This window comes from Ambystoma mexicanum, chromosome 10 (assembly GCF_040938575.1).
Source record: "Ambystoma mexicanum isolate Mex_15411 chromosome 10, UKY_AmexF1_1, whole genome shotgun sequence".
NCBI classification, from domain to species: domain Eukaryota; kingdom Metazoa; phylum Chordata; class Amphibia; order Caudata; family Ambystomatidae; genus Ambystoma; species Ambystoma mexicanum.
This window is the reverse complement of record NC_090932.1, coordinates 1,267,881,343-1,267,899,621: the sequence shown is the minus strand read 5'-3', so window position 1 is coordinate 1,267,899,621 and position 18,279 is coordinate 1,267,881,343. Positions and strand designations below refer to the sequence as shown.

The window sequence follows — 18,279 nt, the reverse complement described above, 5'->3', positions numbered from 1 at the left end:
GGGAGATGGATGGGATGGATAAGGGCCTTATACTCTACCCCGAGGGCAGTGGTGAACGTGGAGACTTCTAGGGGAATAGAGCCAACTAAGGGGGACAAGACAGGGGTGCCCTATGTCACCCTTGTTCTATGCTTTGGTGATGGAACCATGGGTAATTGATCTAAGGGGTTGCAGGGATATAAAGGGGCTAGGGATAGTTAGAGGGGAATTTAAAGCGAGATTATTCGTGGGTGATGGATGCACCGTTTTACCTCATGAATCCGCGCAGGTCACTGCTGGCCCCGATAGAAGAGTTAAAATTAGTAAGTCGATGGCATTCTTAGTCGGGCGTGGAGTCCGGAAGATAAGGAATGCGGGTGGGGATTGATGATAAAGCAGGAAGGTTTGCGCAACCTTTGAATCGAGATAACGAGGGAAGTGGGGGACCTGTTTGAGAAGAATTATCTTCCCCTATTGAGCAGAGTACAGGTGGATGTGCAGCGTTGGGGACGAATTGGCCTTTCTTGGATGGCGTGATTAAATTGCATTAAGATGACAGTCCTCCCTAAACTGCTATTCCTCTTTCAAATGCTCCACACAACAGTACCGGTCCAGTTTCTGGCAGGAGTTCAAAAGGTCCTCACAGGCATCCTTTGGGCAGGCGCATGACCTAGGGTAGCCTGTAGGACTTTGGTGTTGCCAAAGGAAGAAGGGGTGGGGGGCGGGGGGGATAGGGGGCGTACTATAGGCCAGCCCAACTGAGAATATTGGTGGATCATACTCGCTGGTCCGGTAGCACAGCGAGTAGAGCGCTTGCTTTGACATCTGTGCAGAGCCTGCTGATGCAGGTTCGAATCCCGGCAGGGCCAAACTGAGCCTTTCATCCTTCAGAGGTCGATAAATGAGCACCACACATCGTGGGTAATAAGCAGTGCTCAGATACATGAGGGTTCGTAATGCTATATAAATGCCAAATTATTTTATTTATCTGGACCCAGACTCAAAAACAGTGGGTTCACTTGGAGAACGCAGTGCTATGGCCAGTGATGCTGGGTGAACGGGGGTGTGTGTGTGTGTGTCCCACAGAGGGAGATCCCCAGGAGGGTGCTGACCTATCCTGGCAGTATTCTGGTCGATCTGGTGGGAGGAGGGGCCCATACCGGTTGGTTGTCAATTTGGCCTTCAATACTGTATTTGGGTGCCACCTTTGCAGAATTTTATTGTGGACCCTCAGTGGTTTCAGACATGGTATGAGGAAGGGCTATCGAAAGGGCGTGACAGGTGTGGGAGAAAAGAGTGCATGCCCTGGACTTGAGGAATGTCTGTATCTTCCCCCTTTCATTACCTGCAGCTGAAGGGGATTTTGTTGAAGCTGTGTTGGGGGTTGGAGGTGAATATGCGCTGGGAGCTCACTTCTTTTGAGAGAATTTTACTGCAGGAAACAGGCACGTTGGGGCGGGTATGTATTGGGAACTAAAAAGGGGTGAACCAGTTGGTAGACTGCCAGTATGTGTGAAATGGGCCAGGGACTTGGGAATCGACTTGTCCGATTAGATGTGGGGCACAAAATGTAGGAGGGTTAGAAAGTTCATGCTATCCCTACAGTATCGAATGCAGGAATTTAAGCTGATCCATAGGTGGCACTACCCGCCCGCGACCCTAGCGAAGATGTTGGGGGGGGGGGGTGAATTCATGCTGCTGGCGCTGTAAAAAGCCAAATTGTGACTACCGTCATATGTGGTGGAGCTGCTCCCATATTCAGACTTACTGGAAGGAGGTACTAGAATGGCTCAATGGCCTGGATGGGGTCCAGAGAAGAATGGAGCCAAGCTTGCTGCAGTTCAGGGTACGTAAAAGGGAGGAGGGCATATGGTCCAAACTCTCCTGGTTGCAGCAAGGAGCTGTGTAGCACAACATTGGAAAAGGGGCAAGTGTGCCTACTGAACGTGAATGGGTACAGAAGCCAAAATCCACATAGGATATGGAATAACACCTGTTAAATGAGACACGTACGGACATTGCAGTGATTTGGCTGCCTTTCTTTAATAAGTATGGTTGATAAACTGTCTTGGAAAAATGGAAAGTGGTATTTGAACGTTCTGGTCATGGGGGGAGTCAGGGACAGTGTATGGTGGGGGGCGGGGGAGATGATTATGAGACTATAATGTTGATTAGTGTGGCTAACGCACTGATGCGTTTGATAAATGATCATTTGAATTTTCCCAAAATATGTCCAATGGTGGTTGTCCTTAAAGGTCCACTTATGTATTTTACCTGGTAACTGTTCAATTTACTCCCCTTCACAACCATCAGAATGTCCCACAAACTCACTCCATTGTAAGAAGCTCACTGCTTCCCGTCAAATCCGATGTTTTATCTATTGTACATACTTTTACGATCAAAAGAGCATTGTTCCTTCTGTATACATATAACTGGCTCTCACATTATACACCCCCACGTCTGCTACACTTGGCAGCAGCTGGCTTCCTCATGGTTCCTAAATTCAGCTATGTCAGGTGGGGGTGGTCATTCCTTTTCCATTCAGGATGCTAGGCTCTCTAATGCATTACACATACATCTCTTTAATTTATCATTAACCATCTGGAATTTAGACACAGTTTAAAGGCCTTATCTCCTCATTAACTCACATAATATCTCTTGGTACCTTGGCTGTAGGTATTTTCTGAAATTAGGTCAGTGCCAAAATGCCTTTTTAAAGCGATAAGGCTGCACTTTATAAAACGCATGCCTTCCCAAGGCATACATAATGGGGAAATCATATTTTTTTCTTTTAAAATTGTATTTAATGTGTGTAGCTCAAAATTGAACTTTTCACATCGTATTCATCATATCATGCAATAAAATCATTACTCCAAAATACATATACATTCATTATTCCACTACACATTCTAAAAAACAATTCTATACATCCTTTCTAATTAATAAGAAATTCTATAATCTCTTTAAAAGTTTGTATCAATACACATTTCGTTATACATATCTATATACCCAATTCATAATTTTTAAAATACAAAAATATTTCTAATCATATTATGGATTTAAAATTGATTAACCAATTCCTATATCACCTTCCAAAAACAATGTCATCTTTCATGGAGTTCAATTTAATCTACTAACCACCAGCTGCCATCAATTGAACAGAGCAATATTTAAGGAAATGGACTTTCTACTTGAACACTTCACAAAATGACAGCTTGCCAATCCATTTGATATCTTGAACAAATCTCCCAAGCTAATGCAGATACAGATTTCTCAAATCTGTACGTGTTAACGCATGTCTATTAGTTTCAATAGTGTTATCCGTTCTACATAATCTACATATGCACTTGTCTCCGGGAATCCCCATCCTAGGCCCTGTTAAGAGTTAGCAGTAAATTTTGTCTGAACAACAATATGAATCGTCTTCGCTTCGACAATGGGTTGATAAAGAGGTACTGCTGTAGCTTTTTACAAGTACAGGAGTTCCTAGCATAATCAACATTTGATTTTAAACGATTATTATACATAATTCAGTCACACAAGCCCAACTTTTATACAAATTGTACTCGCAGTACATGAAATTCCAGCAGTGCATGAAATTCCAGCAACCAGTCTGGCTTCCAGTCGATCTCAAATACAGACAGGTTTACATTTTCAAACATGTTCAATCTATGCACCCTAGTGGATCGCATATTTTTACTAGCAAATTCAATAGAGGGCATGTTGGAGCCTTAATATAGAGTATTCCTCTCTTTTGCCAAAGCATCCCGGCCAACAACATAAGGCCTAGCTCAGTTCTAATTGCTTCAATTGGTACACACTGCGCTAAACCTAAAATACAGCACCATAGTTTAGCCTCTAATTTATCAAGCCACTTCAGTTCAAGAATGTAGCGGCCTCTAATCCATAGAGCACCGCTGGTGCAACAGACTTTTTTTTTGGTAAACCTTTACTTATAGTACAGTCATGATACAAGCGGTATACAGTATTCAAAACAATAGTGTATACAAGGACACTACAGAGCATAGATTGCGTAGCAACGGGATACAAAAGTAGTAAAAACAAAACAATGAGCAACAATGCACAGAAAGCAACGTGGGAATGGCAGCAGTGTCAAAGGGGGTATTAACAACCCAGTAGAATGTCATCAGTCCTTTCAGCAGCACCTCCACGTTTGGATCGAGCCATAAACAGTCTGAGTGGGTTGCAGATGTCCTTGGGCCGGCTTACAGAAGTTACAGTTAAGACATAACCTTCTTCCATATTGTTAACATACACCAGGTCATGCAACCACTCCTCGCAGCAAGGAGAGCATCCAGATTTCCAATATTTAAGTATGCACCGTTTCACCACTGCACATGCAATATTAAAGAAACGACGTGTAACTACAGATACATTACCCAAGTCCACCAAAAGATACCTGATCGGTGAGAGGGTTGGTGGAATGTCAGGCATGTCGTCAAGCATTCCTGCAACCTTGTCCCAGATTGCCAGTATTGGAGGGTAAGCCCAGTACATATGAAAAGAACCAGCTTGTGCCACTGACACACCGCTCACCCTGCGAGGCGCCTCCCACTCGGCTCCACTTACCTTGAGGGGTCTCACTTCTCGTGCTTTCCAGCACCTTCTCTCCCCGATTGGATTATGGCACCTCTAGCCACGCTGGCGTTTCACACGACTTCGCTCCGTAAGGTCGCAGCATTCCCTAGGCACAGCCATTAAGGTGCCACCGGGCATGTGTGGACTGCCGTGTTCCTTCCTCCATGCATGTGCGGTGTACAGAGCGCTTGGCAACGAGGGCTTGCGATCCAATCCTTGTGGTGCCGGTGCTGTAAGAACTTCCTGCCGGTTCCTCACGCCTTAACATGTTTGGTTCTTGACCCGGTGTTGCGCTCCAGGAATCTCCTTGCCTCCTTCAAATACCCTGCCTTCCTGCCCCCAGTTCGAGGTCAGCTCCTTGATTCCCCTTGATCTGGGGTTCTGCCCTGCCTCCTTCGGTTCTCTAGTTCAGCCTTCTTGGTTCCTTTCTGCACCTACTTGCCTCCATCAACCTTTTCATCCCTAGTCTGTTCCTTGCCAGCATTACAGTCTCTGAAAGACTTTGCTGGTTTTCTCTCATCTTTCAGAGACCTACATTGGGACCTCAATATTCTCCAGAAGTCCCTGCTGTCTACCTGCATTCCTCTCAATTACAGACTTTGGACATACGAACACAGCCTTGCCTTCCTAGTTAGTGCTTTCACTGTTCCTGCGCCACGACTATCTGGCAAGAGCTGTCCCGTGGCATGTGGAGCTAATTCAGGACTCCTCAGTCAAACCTTGGTGGGTCCTGGGTTGGTTTCTCGCGTTGCACTAACTTCGACACAAGACAGTCTGGCGTCAAGAGCACAACCATAAGGAAAATCAGGTATGCGGCGCCAGCAAAACTCATTGCTTAAAAGATTAAAACGCCTATCCACCAGCTCAGATATGGAGCCAATTCAGGAAATGCAGGAAGAACTCCAAGCCCTCCGCCACGAAATGCCGGTCCTCAGACAGAAGAATGTTGCCTTTATGGCAAATGGTTGTTGCTCAAGGAGCTCCAGTCAAGCCCCAAGCTGAGAACGCCATGGCACATACGACTCCCATGAAGTTTGATGGAGATCCCAGACGTCTGGCGGAATTTTTTAACCATTGCCAAATACATTTCATGTTCCGAATATCCATTTCATTCAGGAAAAAGCCAAGATCTGATACATCCTTGGCAACCTAACGGGAAGTACCTAGCCTGGGCAGCACCGTATGTCACTTCCAAAAGTCCTATCCTGGACAACTTTTCTGCTAGTCGAACAGATCTTTCTGGAGGTGTTTCAGTCGCCCAATTTGGCTTCTGTAGCCCAGAACCAGTTGATCGAGATCCGTCAAGGAGGCAGTGATATAATAATCTATTTGAGCCGATTCAAACCATTACCAACGGATTCACAGTGGCCAGAAGTAACTCAGAAGACTGTTTCGTCAGGGATTTAGAGAGGAGTACAAGGATGCGTTGTTACATACACCCGAACCCGGAACCTTGGCAGCTTTAATTTAACAAGTCCTAAAGATCAATCATCGTCTCACAGAAAGAGGCGAGAGACTGAGAACCGAGCGCATGTTCCCTACGCCCGCGACAAACCCTGTAATTCCAATCAATCCAGCAGACCCGGCTCCGAAATCCATGCAATTGGGGGCAGTTTGGGATCCACTGTCCGAGTCAGAAAAGAAACATCAGCGCACTAATAGTCTATGACTTTGCTGTGGTGCAGCTGGACATTACTTGGGTTCCTGTCCTTTACTTCCTCCCAGACGGTCGGAAAACTAGAAGGCTTGTTATTAGTGTAGAAGGCAACGACAAGTCCTACTACCTTTTGCGCCCACGCAACCAGCAACACTTCTGGTTTTGAAGGTCCAGCTCACCTGGGACAACAGGCAGGAAGAAACCATGGCCCTGCCCGATTGTGGTGCATTTGGAAAATACATTGATTCGTTGCCAAGACCCGGATACCCGTACACCAGACGGAGAGACTCTTGTGGAAGTGATCAATGGGACACCATGGTCTTAAGTACCAGTAAATCAACAGACTGGATGTCTTACATTTTCTATCAACGACCACATGGCGCAGATCTCGTTTGACGTAATCTAGACACTATCTTACCCAGTGGTCTCGGGCCTACCCTGGTTACTGTTTTACAATCCCCTCATTAACTGGGCAACACGGACATTAATATTTTCATCCAGTCAATGTACCCGGAATTGTTGTACCACACCCTTTTCCTAACATTCACCATTTATGTTCCCTGGGATACCATACCAAGTGAATATCAGCAGTATTACCATGTGCTTTCAGACCCTGTGTCGATTCCCCTACATCCTCATAGGGATTTTGACTGTTTTATCGACCTGTTGCCAGACAAAAGGATACCACATGTTAATAACTGACTAACTGGGCACCCTTGTTCCCCCCCCCCCCTGCACTCGCCCCCCCCCCACCTCTCTCCGGTACCTTCGGTGCACGTGCGATCTGAACCTATCATTTCTATAAGATATCATTTCTTCCCCAACTCCCTACTTGCATGGTTACGCCTCTATGCTCTTGAAAAAACTGCAGAATCGTTGCCAGACCTATTTGCTTTATCTACCCTGTTAATTGTATTTATGCACCTGTCATCGGGCAGATTTCTATCGTTCAGAAATTCATGGGCTCTGAATGACTGTTTTTTCTCCCCTCCGCCCCCCCTTCAACGCTTTGAAACACTTGCCTTGTGTTTAGGCACTATACAAATAAACATTACCATAACATAACAATATCTATTCCCTAACCCAACCTGAAAAAGAAGCTCTGCAGACCCACATTGAAGAAGGTTTGTCTAAAGGGTAGATCGTTCCCTCCAAGTCACAAGCAGGCTTTCCTCTGTTCTTTGTACGCAATGAGGAGGGAACTCTTTGTCCCTGCATCGACTATCATCAATTAAAAGAAAACGCAAGGATCAGTATCTTCTACCTCGGATTCATGACATCATTGAATCACTACCGGCCACCCAAGTACTCTGCCAAGCTGGACCTAAGAGGGGCATATCATCTGATTCGAATCAAGGCATGGGATGAATAAAAGACGGCATTCAAGACACCCAGTGGGCACTAGGAGTACCGGGTGATGCCGTTCGGCCTGTGTGATGCCCCCTCATTCTTCCCACACTTCATGGGCTCCATCTTTGCCGACTTGATAGGCCTCCAGATGTGGATTTATCTGGATGACATTGTCATTTTTTCCACCACCAAAGAGGATTCTGTACAGCCCGTGTGGGAGGTGTTGTCTCAGTTGGCCAACAACCCTGGCTAAAGCCGAGAAGTGCCTTTTCCATGGAGATAGCATCGAGTTCCTTGGAGACTTACTTAGTAGTTCAGGGATACAAATGGATCCGGCCAAGGTTAAAGCGATATGTCAATGGACGCAACCTCAAGAGCTCAAGGGACTACAGCGTCTGTTTCACCAATTTCTACTGTTTTATCCCTGGTTTTTCTCATTTTACCACCGTTCTGACTCTGACTCACCAGTACCAAGGTGCCATATGTTTGGGATTCTGACGCTAAAGAAGCATTAGAGGAATTGAAGAAAGCTTTTGTTTCTGCACCCATCTTACGCAATCCTTCTGACGACTTGCCCTTTATCGTTGAAACTGATGCTTCCGATTTTGCTATCGGAGCGGTTCTTCTGCAAAAGGAGCCAACTTCCGGAATTGAGCATCTTGTCACCCATTTGTCTCGAAAACCGACTCTGAGAGACAAAATTATATTGTAATTGTGAAAGAACTACTGGCAATCAAGGCCGATTTTGAGGAATGGAGGCATCATCTCCCGGGTGGTCGGTTCTCTGTGGAAGTCCATACCATCACAGGAATCTCCAGTTTTTGCGCTCCCTTCAATGCCGGAACACCAGACAGGCTCGGTGGGCCTTTTTCTTTTCTCATTTTGATTTTACCATCTCCTATGTTCCAGGTGTCCAGAATCGGAAAGCAGATGCATCATCCCGGTCTTTGGAATATGAGAAGACACAGTTATCGCTCACAAACAATACCTTGACCAATCCTGCTAGGACTACTTTGTTGGGGAGGAATGGCATCAGCGAGAGCGATGATCTACTGTTCTACTTGTAATGTTTGTATGTACCAACGGCTGACCTTCGTGTGGCAATAAAGCAATCAGAGGACACTGCTGTGAAAGTGACCCAGGAACAGATCGCCAGACAATTCTGGTGGCCAGGATGGGGGCCACTTACATTGGGGGGGGGTCTCCCTTCTCGTGACTTCTGGCGCCTTCGCTCCTGACTAGATTATGGTGTCTCCACCTGCCCTGGCACTTTCCCCGGCTTCGCTCGGCGTGGTCGCGGCATTCCTCGGGTGCAGCCATGGAGGTCCCACTGCGCATGCGTGGACTGCTGTGTTACTCGCTCCACGCATGAACAGAGTGATTGGCAACAACGGCTTGCGGTCCAAGCCTTGTTGTGGTGCCCGTGCTATAAGAACTTCCTGCAGTACCTGGTTCCTCGTGTCTTAACGTGTTTGGTTCTTGACCTTGTGTTGCACTCCAGGAATCAAGCATACCTTGCCTTGCTCTCCTTGCCTTCCTTCTGAGACCCTGCCTTCCTTCCCCAAGTTCTTTCTTGATTCCCCTTGCCCTGTGGTACTGCCCTTCTCCCTCCTGCCTCTTTCTGTTCTTTTGTTCAGCCTTTTTGGTTCCTCTCTGAACCTACCTGCTTCGATCAGCCTTTTCATCTATAGTCTTACTTGCCAGCATTACATTACTTGTCTTTGAACGACTTTGCTGATTTCCTCTGGTTATCTTCAGAGACCTCCATTGGGACCTCAGCATTCTCCAGAAGTCCCTGCCGTAAATCTACATTCCTCTGAAAGACAAACTTTGGACATATGAATGTTAATGTTAAAGGATATTTGTACCGGGCACAATTACTGCCGATGTGGTCCCCTGGCTCTCTGGCGAACCTGAAATAAAGGGTGGTAGGTTAGGCGTGTCAGTAGGATAAAGTTAGGAAAAGAGCAAGGGAGCTGTGCAGTACTGCTGGCAGCTTCGATTCGGTTAACACCGTTCTCCGAGCATATTGGTGCGTTATAGATAATATAGCCATCTACAGTTTTTCTTCACAAAGCAACGTCGATGATGTAAGCAAACCGTCAAATTTCCAGAATGAATAAGGCCCACCATTGCTGAAGGTAGGCAACAGTAATAAGCACATAATGATATCTAGTACATTTGTGTGCAGAAAAAGAAAAGGCAAATATCTCCTTTTCTTGTTCACAGTGATCAGAACCTGTGACATCCCAGTCAGTGTTGTATTAATGACATCTTGTGAAAGAAAATAGCCCAACACATAAAAAGTGTCATTGCAGGTATGTGAAGCATCTAAAAACACAAGGCTCTAAGTGTAGAGAACCAGGCAGATACACAATGTGTCAGTATCTTTATTGTTATTTTTAGAAATTGACCCAGAGTGGTTTGGATACCTATGCTACACCAAAAACTTTGTCTACCAGTCCTGAGGAAAGCATGAGAGAAGCAACTGATATGAAAGTTGATTAATTGTTGTGCAGATATCGCTCATGCTGGAAACACCAACAGTGTCGACTTTAAAAGTGTATTAGAACAAAACACACTAAGTCACTGCACACTAACCTCACCATACTGTTTGTTTGGCCAATCTATACAAGTGCTATACGAGTTATAGACTGGAACTTATAGGTGCTCCAAACTTTTGTAACTGTTGTGACTTTGACCTGTTTTAAAAAGGTATTTTTTTTTTATTTGTTTTCTGATGATAAATAAATTCTTATATTTTTTAATGATAGGAGTCAATGATCTGCTACTAAAAGACAGACGAACTTTGTAGCCCGTTACTGTGTGGTGCATTACACATACCTCAAAGTGAGAAGGGAGGGGTAGCCTATGTCTTCTATATATGTGCCAAGTTCGGTGCCTCATGAGATACACCCCGCGAAAGCAAAAAAAAAAAAAAAGGGGGGCTCTTATTCCCATACTTATCTTAGGCACACACAATCAGCCAGTTCCTTAAATTGTGCCAACAAATCCTGAATCCAACCCAGCACAGCCCCATCTTGTGTCCTACCATGCTCGTTCTCAAGGTGTCTCAGCCTGCCCTCTACCACGTTTAACTCCTTCCTAATTTTTCTGAGAGCCACCTTAGAGGCTGATCTAAAGATCCCCCTATTCCATACCTTAAACAACTGTCAGTGTCGTTTGTAATGGCACAGATCCTGCATTTAGCTTAAAGAATTCAGCTATGTCAACATGCAATCATGCAAGTAAACTCAGGTCCTTCATCACTGCCGGGGGGACGGGGGGCATCCGCCAAAGAGAACAAGGCCTGGGGCATTACTCAAGCATCATGGATAAGGCCACCAGGGAGTGGTCAGTGAGCGTGTGGGTACATATCACAATCCCAGATCATCAAGAGCAACTCTGGGTTAAGTAACCAAACATCAATGCGGGATCCTGAGTCATGGACCGATGAATAGAAGGTGAATTCCTTCTCCTGCAGATGTAGTGTGTGCGAAGCATCCGCCAGCAGCACATATAACAGATGGTGCAGAGGCTGACCAGCTCTAGACATCGGCCGGGGGGGTGGCTTTTGTTCTGCCAAGGCAATGGTCCAGGATTGTATTGAAATCACTCCCCCCAAAAATCACATATACCCGTCTATCTCACCCGCTATTTGATGATAAAACTGGGTCATCCACATTCGGCCCATAAGCGTTTGCCAAACCAAACAGGCTACCAGCCAGATAACCCCATAGAATAACATAGGGCCCATTGGGTCAACACTACTTCTGGAGACCCTGAACCCCAGAGAATGATGTATAAGAGTAAGGACGCCCCTTGATTGGAAGGAGTAGTCTGTATATAACCGCAGAGGGCCCCAGTGACATGCTAATGTCTCATGCACTCTCCCCAATGCGTGCATCTCCTGGAGCATTAAAATCCCAGGCCTGTGACCATACACATGCAAGGATCGTCCTGGCTTTGACTGGGTTATTCAAACTACAGACGTTCCAAGATAGTAGCCTCAGTGGAAGCCCACCCCTGCCCATTCTGTCACCTGCCATATGCAGACTAAGACTCAAAGCACCCAACAGTGCCCTACAGGATACTGCTCCCCCCCCATGACCATCCAACATTTACATTTTTTAACCCCCTGCCCCACACCATCCACCCCAACTTGACGGTGTATCCCCCAATCCTCATCTCATGCAACATCAGGGATCACAATGAGAACTTCCAACTGTAGCATAGAAAGTTAAAGACGAACAGTAGTGCAGCCAGTAAGGCTTAACAAAATAGTAGACCCAAAAGGTGGCATAGCCATGTTAGACCTTAACATGTGAAAATAGTTAGTCGCCGGAGACAGGCTGCTTCGTAGTGGACGTGCGCGTCCCCGGACCCATGTCAGGACCTCGCCCCGCCAGTAAAAACACTTCTGTTTGCCTTACCTTGCGCTTTGCCAATTTTCCTTCCCATTCTTTGTTTGCTGCTCTGCTGATGATGCAGCTTCTGCCCTTTCTTCTTTGCTTTCTTTTTCTCTTGACTCTTCATACCACCTTCTTTTTCTCCTTCTCGGAAGCCACCTCAGCCGTGGCTCACCTCTCATCTTTGCTTAATGTAGCACGTTCTTCGCCGCCTTCAAAGAAGTTGGTGCAAAACTTTGCTTCTGATCTTTCTTCCTATTATGCACTTTATGACTAGGCTCTTTTGACAGCTAGACATTCATATTACTCTGATATTCTGTGCGCTTAATCTGCTCACCTCCGGCGGCTGTTTCAATCACTTTCTCGTCTTATTTCTCCTCCATCCCCAAACTGTTCTCTTAACTCTACTATAACTGCTGCATACTTCGCTTCCCATTTTTCCACAAAAGTGGCCACTCTTCGAGTTGCCATCTTTCGGTCTTCTTCTTATACATCTTCCTCCATTTCAACGATTTCGCCAATTCTGATACTTTGGCTATTCTAGCTCGTGCTCATCCCACAGCTTCTCCCTTGGATCCTACTCCTTCGTCACTTATACCAAAAGTCTATCCATCCCCGATCTCTTAACTTGCTGCTCTTTTTACCATTTCTCTTACCACTTTCACCTTTCCATCTTTTAAGCACACCACAATTCTTCCTATTTTGAAAAAAACCTCTTTTAGATAACTTCTCTACTGGCTACTTTCTCCCAATTACACTTCTTCCTTTCTAAAATGCTTGAACACCTTGCTTATTATCAAGTTTCCATTTGTGTCACTGAATTCTATTCTTCCTCGTGATGAGTCAGATTTCTGTCCTTTTCACTCTACAGAAACAGCTCTACTTTTGGTTTGTTCTGCTCGTTATTCTAAACTCTCCTCTTTATTTTATTGGATTTGTCTGCTGCTTTCGACACAGTGGTTCTGACTTTACTTCTAACTTCTCTTTTTTCTTTTGTTTTTTTCCAGGTCTGTTTTATCTTGGTTTCGTTCCTATTTAGCTAATCGCACATACTCGGTAACTTAGGCTGGGATGTCACCTCTTCTTCATGGCATACGTCAAGCTTCTATTCTTGGAACTTTTCTCTTTACACTTCTCCCTTAGCGGATATCGATATCTCACTACATTTCTATGCAGACGAGACCCAACTTTTCCTGTCTTTCACTTCTTTTGCATCTTTTATTCATGACAAACTAGCTTCCTGTCTTACAGCCATCAAAGCTTGGATGTCTGGTCATTTTCTTCTTTTGAATTCAACCAAAGCAAAAGTTCTTTTTCTCTGCTAACACTGTTCCTCCTCCTTCTCCTGTCTCTTTTCCACTTTCTCTTCTTCGAATTCTCTCGTAATCTTGGTCTTTACCTTGATACTGATCTATGTTGACCATATCTCGCTCATGCCGTTATCACCTTTTTAATATTTGGAAAGCTTGTCCTTTTGTTATGTTTAATGCCACTAAGCTTTTGATTTCTTCCCTTATTTGTTCACTTATTTTATTGCTCTACTTTTTGGTCTCCCCGTTTCTCGTCTGGCTTCACTAAAGCCCATCTTTAATGCTTCCATGCATTTATGTATTTACTTTCTCCCTGTGATTCTATTTCACTGCCAGTATCCTCTCCTTGTTGGCCATCTTTTCACTCATACCCTACATTTTCTTTCTATTGTTTTTAAATCTCTAAGGTCTGGTGCCTCTATCCTTCATCTCTTGTCTGTCTTCATAAACCCTCTTGCGCTTTACATTATCAGACTCAATTCCTCAGTTGCCCTTGTGCTCAGTCACTGTTTCATTCTTTGTTGCTTGTCCCATACCGCTGGAACTCTCCTCTCTTTCGGTCTATTACTTCTCATTCTTCATTTCATACTTCTCTTAAAAATAACCTTCAGTCTTAAGACAAATTTGTACAGCTTGTGATTTTACTCTGATTGTACTGTAAGTGTATTATGTTCAGCGCTTTGGCGTAATGCGCTATATACATTACAAATAAAATACAAATTTGATAGGCCTTCCGGTCCCAAGGCTCTATGTCCAGAAACAGATAACTCAAGCTATATGCGATTTTGATGATCATCTATTTAAAAATCTACCTTTGAACCTTCAAAAACGATTTGCTCAACACATCAGTCAGGGATCACTTACTGTTCTGTGAACTGTTTACATACACATTTCTGAAGTGCTTTCAGTTCTCATTGCCAAAACCAGTCCAATCCTTGAAGCAGGTGAGAGATATCCATATTCACGATTCAATGAATGAAGCGGGTGTAGGACAGCAAAAGCCACTGGACATACCAGTAAAGAGAGAAAGTGTGAACACAGCTTGCTCCTATTATTCGCCCATCAAGTCCTTACGATGGGGCTCAGTGTCACTTTGATGCACATGTTGCATGGTACCAATGAGCATCCTTGGTGAATTATAAGCATCCTGTTCGCCATGCCACCTCAATAGATGAGAAATCAGTGAAAATAGAACTATTTTGAATGAGTAAACAAAGAAACAGAGCACCACATGCAACCACCTACAGCAGCACTGCTCTAACAAACTGCAGAAACATCCACACTTAAGAGTACACGTGCCCTCTCTTTCCAGACATTAAAATCCCCATAGACCACAAAACCTCTGAAAAAGTGGCACATTATGTTCATGATCATGGTACAAATTTTCACCATTATACTGTTCCTACAGAAAGAGAAACTGTTCTTACCTTCCTCTGGATGGGTGTTGGCACTTTGTACCCTTTCTTCATCACACCTTTGTACACAGGGAAGCTCAGACCTAAGAAACAGAACCGAGTAAATGTAATAAATTGAATGTGCAATCTGATCTCGCAAAGGGAAAGCTCACCTACATGTGTAATTCCTATGCATCTGAATTCTGGAATGATCATTACACAATATTCGAGCTGGCCAACACGTCACAAAGTGCTCTCGCAATCCTGCTCAGGGTCTATCAATTTCTGCTTTACCTGTGACAAACATAGCTAAGAATGTAGTCTAAATCCTAGTTGTACGTGTCATACACAGAGTTTTTGTTCTCCGTCTTGGGATAATCACACAAAACAGTAATTGTTCTTTATCCTTAGTTTCATGTTCCCAAATGCTCTGCTTCACACAGTTAATGTAAAGCTCTCCCACATATGACAAGGATTACAGTGTTTGACTTCTACTGCAAATATGGTATGCATGTATTGATACAAATCCAGGAAATGTGTCCCTCTCCCCAACGGGGAGCCCCTTTGGGACTATCTATGGAGGTGAGGATGCTAAAACAAACCCTATGGGACAGGGAAAGCAGGATCCTATTGGAGGATAGGCAATCCCTAGATAGGGATAAGTATTATATCCTTGTATCAAGATTCCCCCATGTTACACAGGGATTGAGAAATGTACTGAGTTTTCAAGACATGTCTCTGAGGGTGATGTGGTTTCTGACCCTCTTTAGACACCATACTCCAACTGACTGAGAAAACAAGTCATAAGCCCTCCCTCACCACACAGAATAGAAGAGCCCAACAGCGCTGTTTTAAGGCTGGAAAGAGACCTTTGGAGCCAAACAGGAGAATGTTCCTGGGAAGCGTGGCTTGCAGGTAGACCACCACACCAGATGAGGTGCTTGTAACCACAGAGTAACCCACAGAAAACTTGGGCCGACGAGTGGCAGCAGAGAAGAAACATACCAGGGCAATTGGTCCAGTGGAAGCAGCTGGAGTCACCGGACCAAGAGGAATCGTGGAGCCACCGAGAACCCAGTAGAACCTGGCAGGAAAGGAGCACCTGCTCCAATGAAATTAAGAATGACCAGACAAAACCCCTCTACCTCATCGGCAGGTCCAACCAGAGGAGCACTGCCTGTATCAGAAAAGGTAAGCAGTAGCTTGGGATAGTCAGAAGGTGGGTGGTATGGTCGCAGAAGACCCCAAGACAGGGTGGAAGCCAGAAGACCCAAAGATCGGGTGAGAGCCAAATTATCCCAAGATGGGGCAAAAGACACTCGGCCCTAAGGTGGGCCAGAGACAGACACCCCAACATGGGGAGGAAAACCCAAGGCCTCAGGGAGGAGTAACCACCAGCAAGATTGTAAAGGACACGGCTGGAATCTTTTTGATATGAAACCCAGAGACGACCGGGAACCAAATTTACCTATACAAGAGAGTTAGACACCCAGAACTGGTACAAAGTATAAAACCTTGCCAAAAGCCAGAGAAGATGGGACACCGACTTAAAGAGAACTCTCTATCCAATACAGCGGAGGTGAAAGAGACCATTGTATTGACTGAACCAAGGTGCCAAGGATCTCCTCTCCTCCCCCTTGTGAAGAAAGGATAGAACAGGGGGTCCGACCCAACTGCTGTTGAATCTATGGGACAAGAAGCCATCGTTTTGTTTCAGTTTGTTGGTTTCTTTTCTGTATTCGCAGTTGGGGTAGGCTAGGTTTCCTGGACAACAGGCCAATCTTATTTTATTGAACATCCCGACAAGCAATTTGTAAGGGTGTAGAAGTAAGAGTCTGACACACAGGTGGCATTCTTTTGGCTATAGATTTAGATTATGTAATAAAAAATTAAAAAGAGAGAAAACCCTTCCTGACCCTATTACTAAGAGGGGTTTCCCTGCCGCAACCAAATACTAAGGATTCTGTCAGGATGTCCGTCCAAAACAAGTAGTACACCGTCATGTGTCAAAAAAACTATTTCGTTCCCTTACACTCTAAATCAAACTAAATAAAGTGGTGATCTTCTTGGTCCAGAAGAATGGCTCCCTTCTTCTGGATGATAAACCATAGTTCACCTTCGGGTGGTGAAAAGGAAAGGTCCTTTTATTAAAAAAAAAAAAATCAGATCAAAATCAAGCTTTCTTGGCTTGGCACTCTACCAACGCATGTGGAAAAAAAGTCTGGTATCTCCACGATGTTTGGGTGAAGGGGTGTCTCACTCAGGTTTCTCAATACTTCTATCTGCACCAAGATGAACGATTTCCTTCTCCTGGCCTTTACCACGCAATTCCCAGTGTCAGGGGGAATAACTCCATTCCCTTGGTCTTTCTTGGGCTTCTCACAATGCAAAGGAAATGACCCCATTCCCTTAGTTTCTCACACAATGTCCACAAGCACCAGGGTGGGACAATTCCCCTCCCCTGGCCTTTCTCAGGCTTTATTTGTGTTGTCAAGCCCCACTCACTGATTTGTTTAGGGCAGACATGGTGTACTCCCCTGCCAGGTACTGCCATGAGAAAGATGCACCTTTCCCTTTTCCGGGATTCCCCTACACCTGGTTCACTATCTAGCCAGGTATAGGCTTTGTCCAACTTCTTCCTCTTTCTTCTCTTGGGTCCTAGACCCTCTCTTGGTGTCGCAAATGTTTGGGGTCCAGACCCCCTTAATATTTCTCCACAAAATCTTAAATACTTAACCGTATGGGTCCCAGACTCGCCTTTCTTGCTTGGTTTCACTGATGGACTTGGTTCACTCTCCTGCCAAGTAGTATTGTGCAGCGCAAAAGTGTTACAGAATTCCTTTCCCTCTCTCAGGGTCCCAGATCCTGTATTCTCGGCTTCTCTTCTCTCTCCCCTCTTGGCTTTCCACCTCCTTCTTAGGGACCCAGCACCTTCCCGGCAACTTGCATACCTTTTCTGGTGGCCTGGGACGGTTACAGGTCTTTGTTGGTGCCTACTGCCAGCTGCAGAGCTTTCCGGCCATCGTGGTCCTTCTTTGGTTTGCGGCAGCTCCACATCGATAATTCTCCTTCGGGCAGTGTGGCTCTACCTTTCTGCACTTCCCCGATTCTCAGGAACGCCAGGAGCTTTCCTTTCCTGGCTTGCCGATTGGTCCCTCCTCTATGGACCAGCTCTGGACCGTCTTGCTCCTACCTCAGTGTCTCGGACTGCCTTCTTCCTCTTTCCTGGATCGTGCTGGCTCTCCCAGTTCCTCCAGGGAGGGCTCGACCCGGTCAGGAGTCCCTCCTCAGTGTTTATGCTTGCACAATGTCCATATAGACTGGGAGGCTTACTGTGGTTCGGCAGGGCACTCTTCATGGCTTCGCACATCATGTTCATCCCATTATAAGTATCATCACTCCTTATTGGGTTTACTGGGCCCTTCCTCATCCCAGTTTTCCAGCACACGTCTTCCTTGTCTCTGTGGTTTTCACAAAGATTGTACTATCTACTTTACACAAGTATATGGAAGTGTGCGAGACTAGTGTACTGTACCCACAAAATGAGGATGAGGGGGGGATGGGGTGCATTTTGGACATAC

The 18,279-nt window shown here is 45.3% G+C and overlaps 1 protein-coding gene across 1 annotated transcript in view; it reads right to left on the bottom strand.

Annotated features, from left to right (window-relative positions):
- The window catches only part of DDX54 (DEAD-box helicase 54), a 560,256-nt gene that overhangs the window by 430,909 nt on the left and 111,068 nt on the right, over positions 1–18,279 (bottom strand). Inside the window, exon 3 of the mRNA XM_069619243.1 lies at positions 14,732–14,802. Coding sequence (XP_069475344.1) covers positions 14,732–14,802 — 71 coding nt within the window. The remainder of the gene's footprint in view (positions 1–14,731; positions 14,803–18,279) is intronic.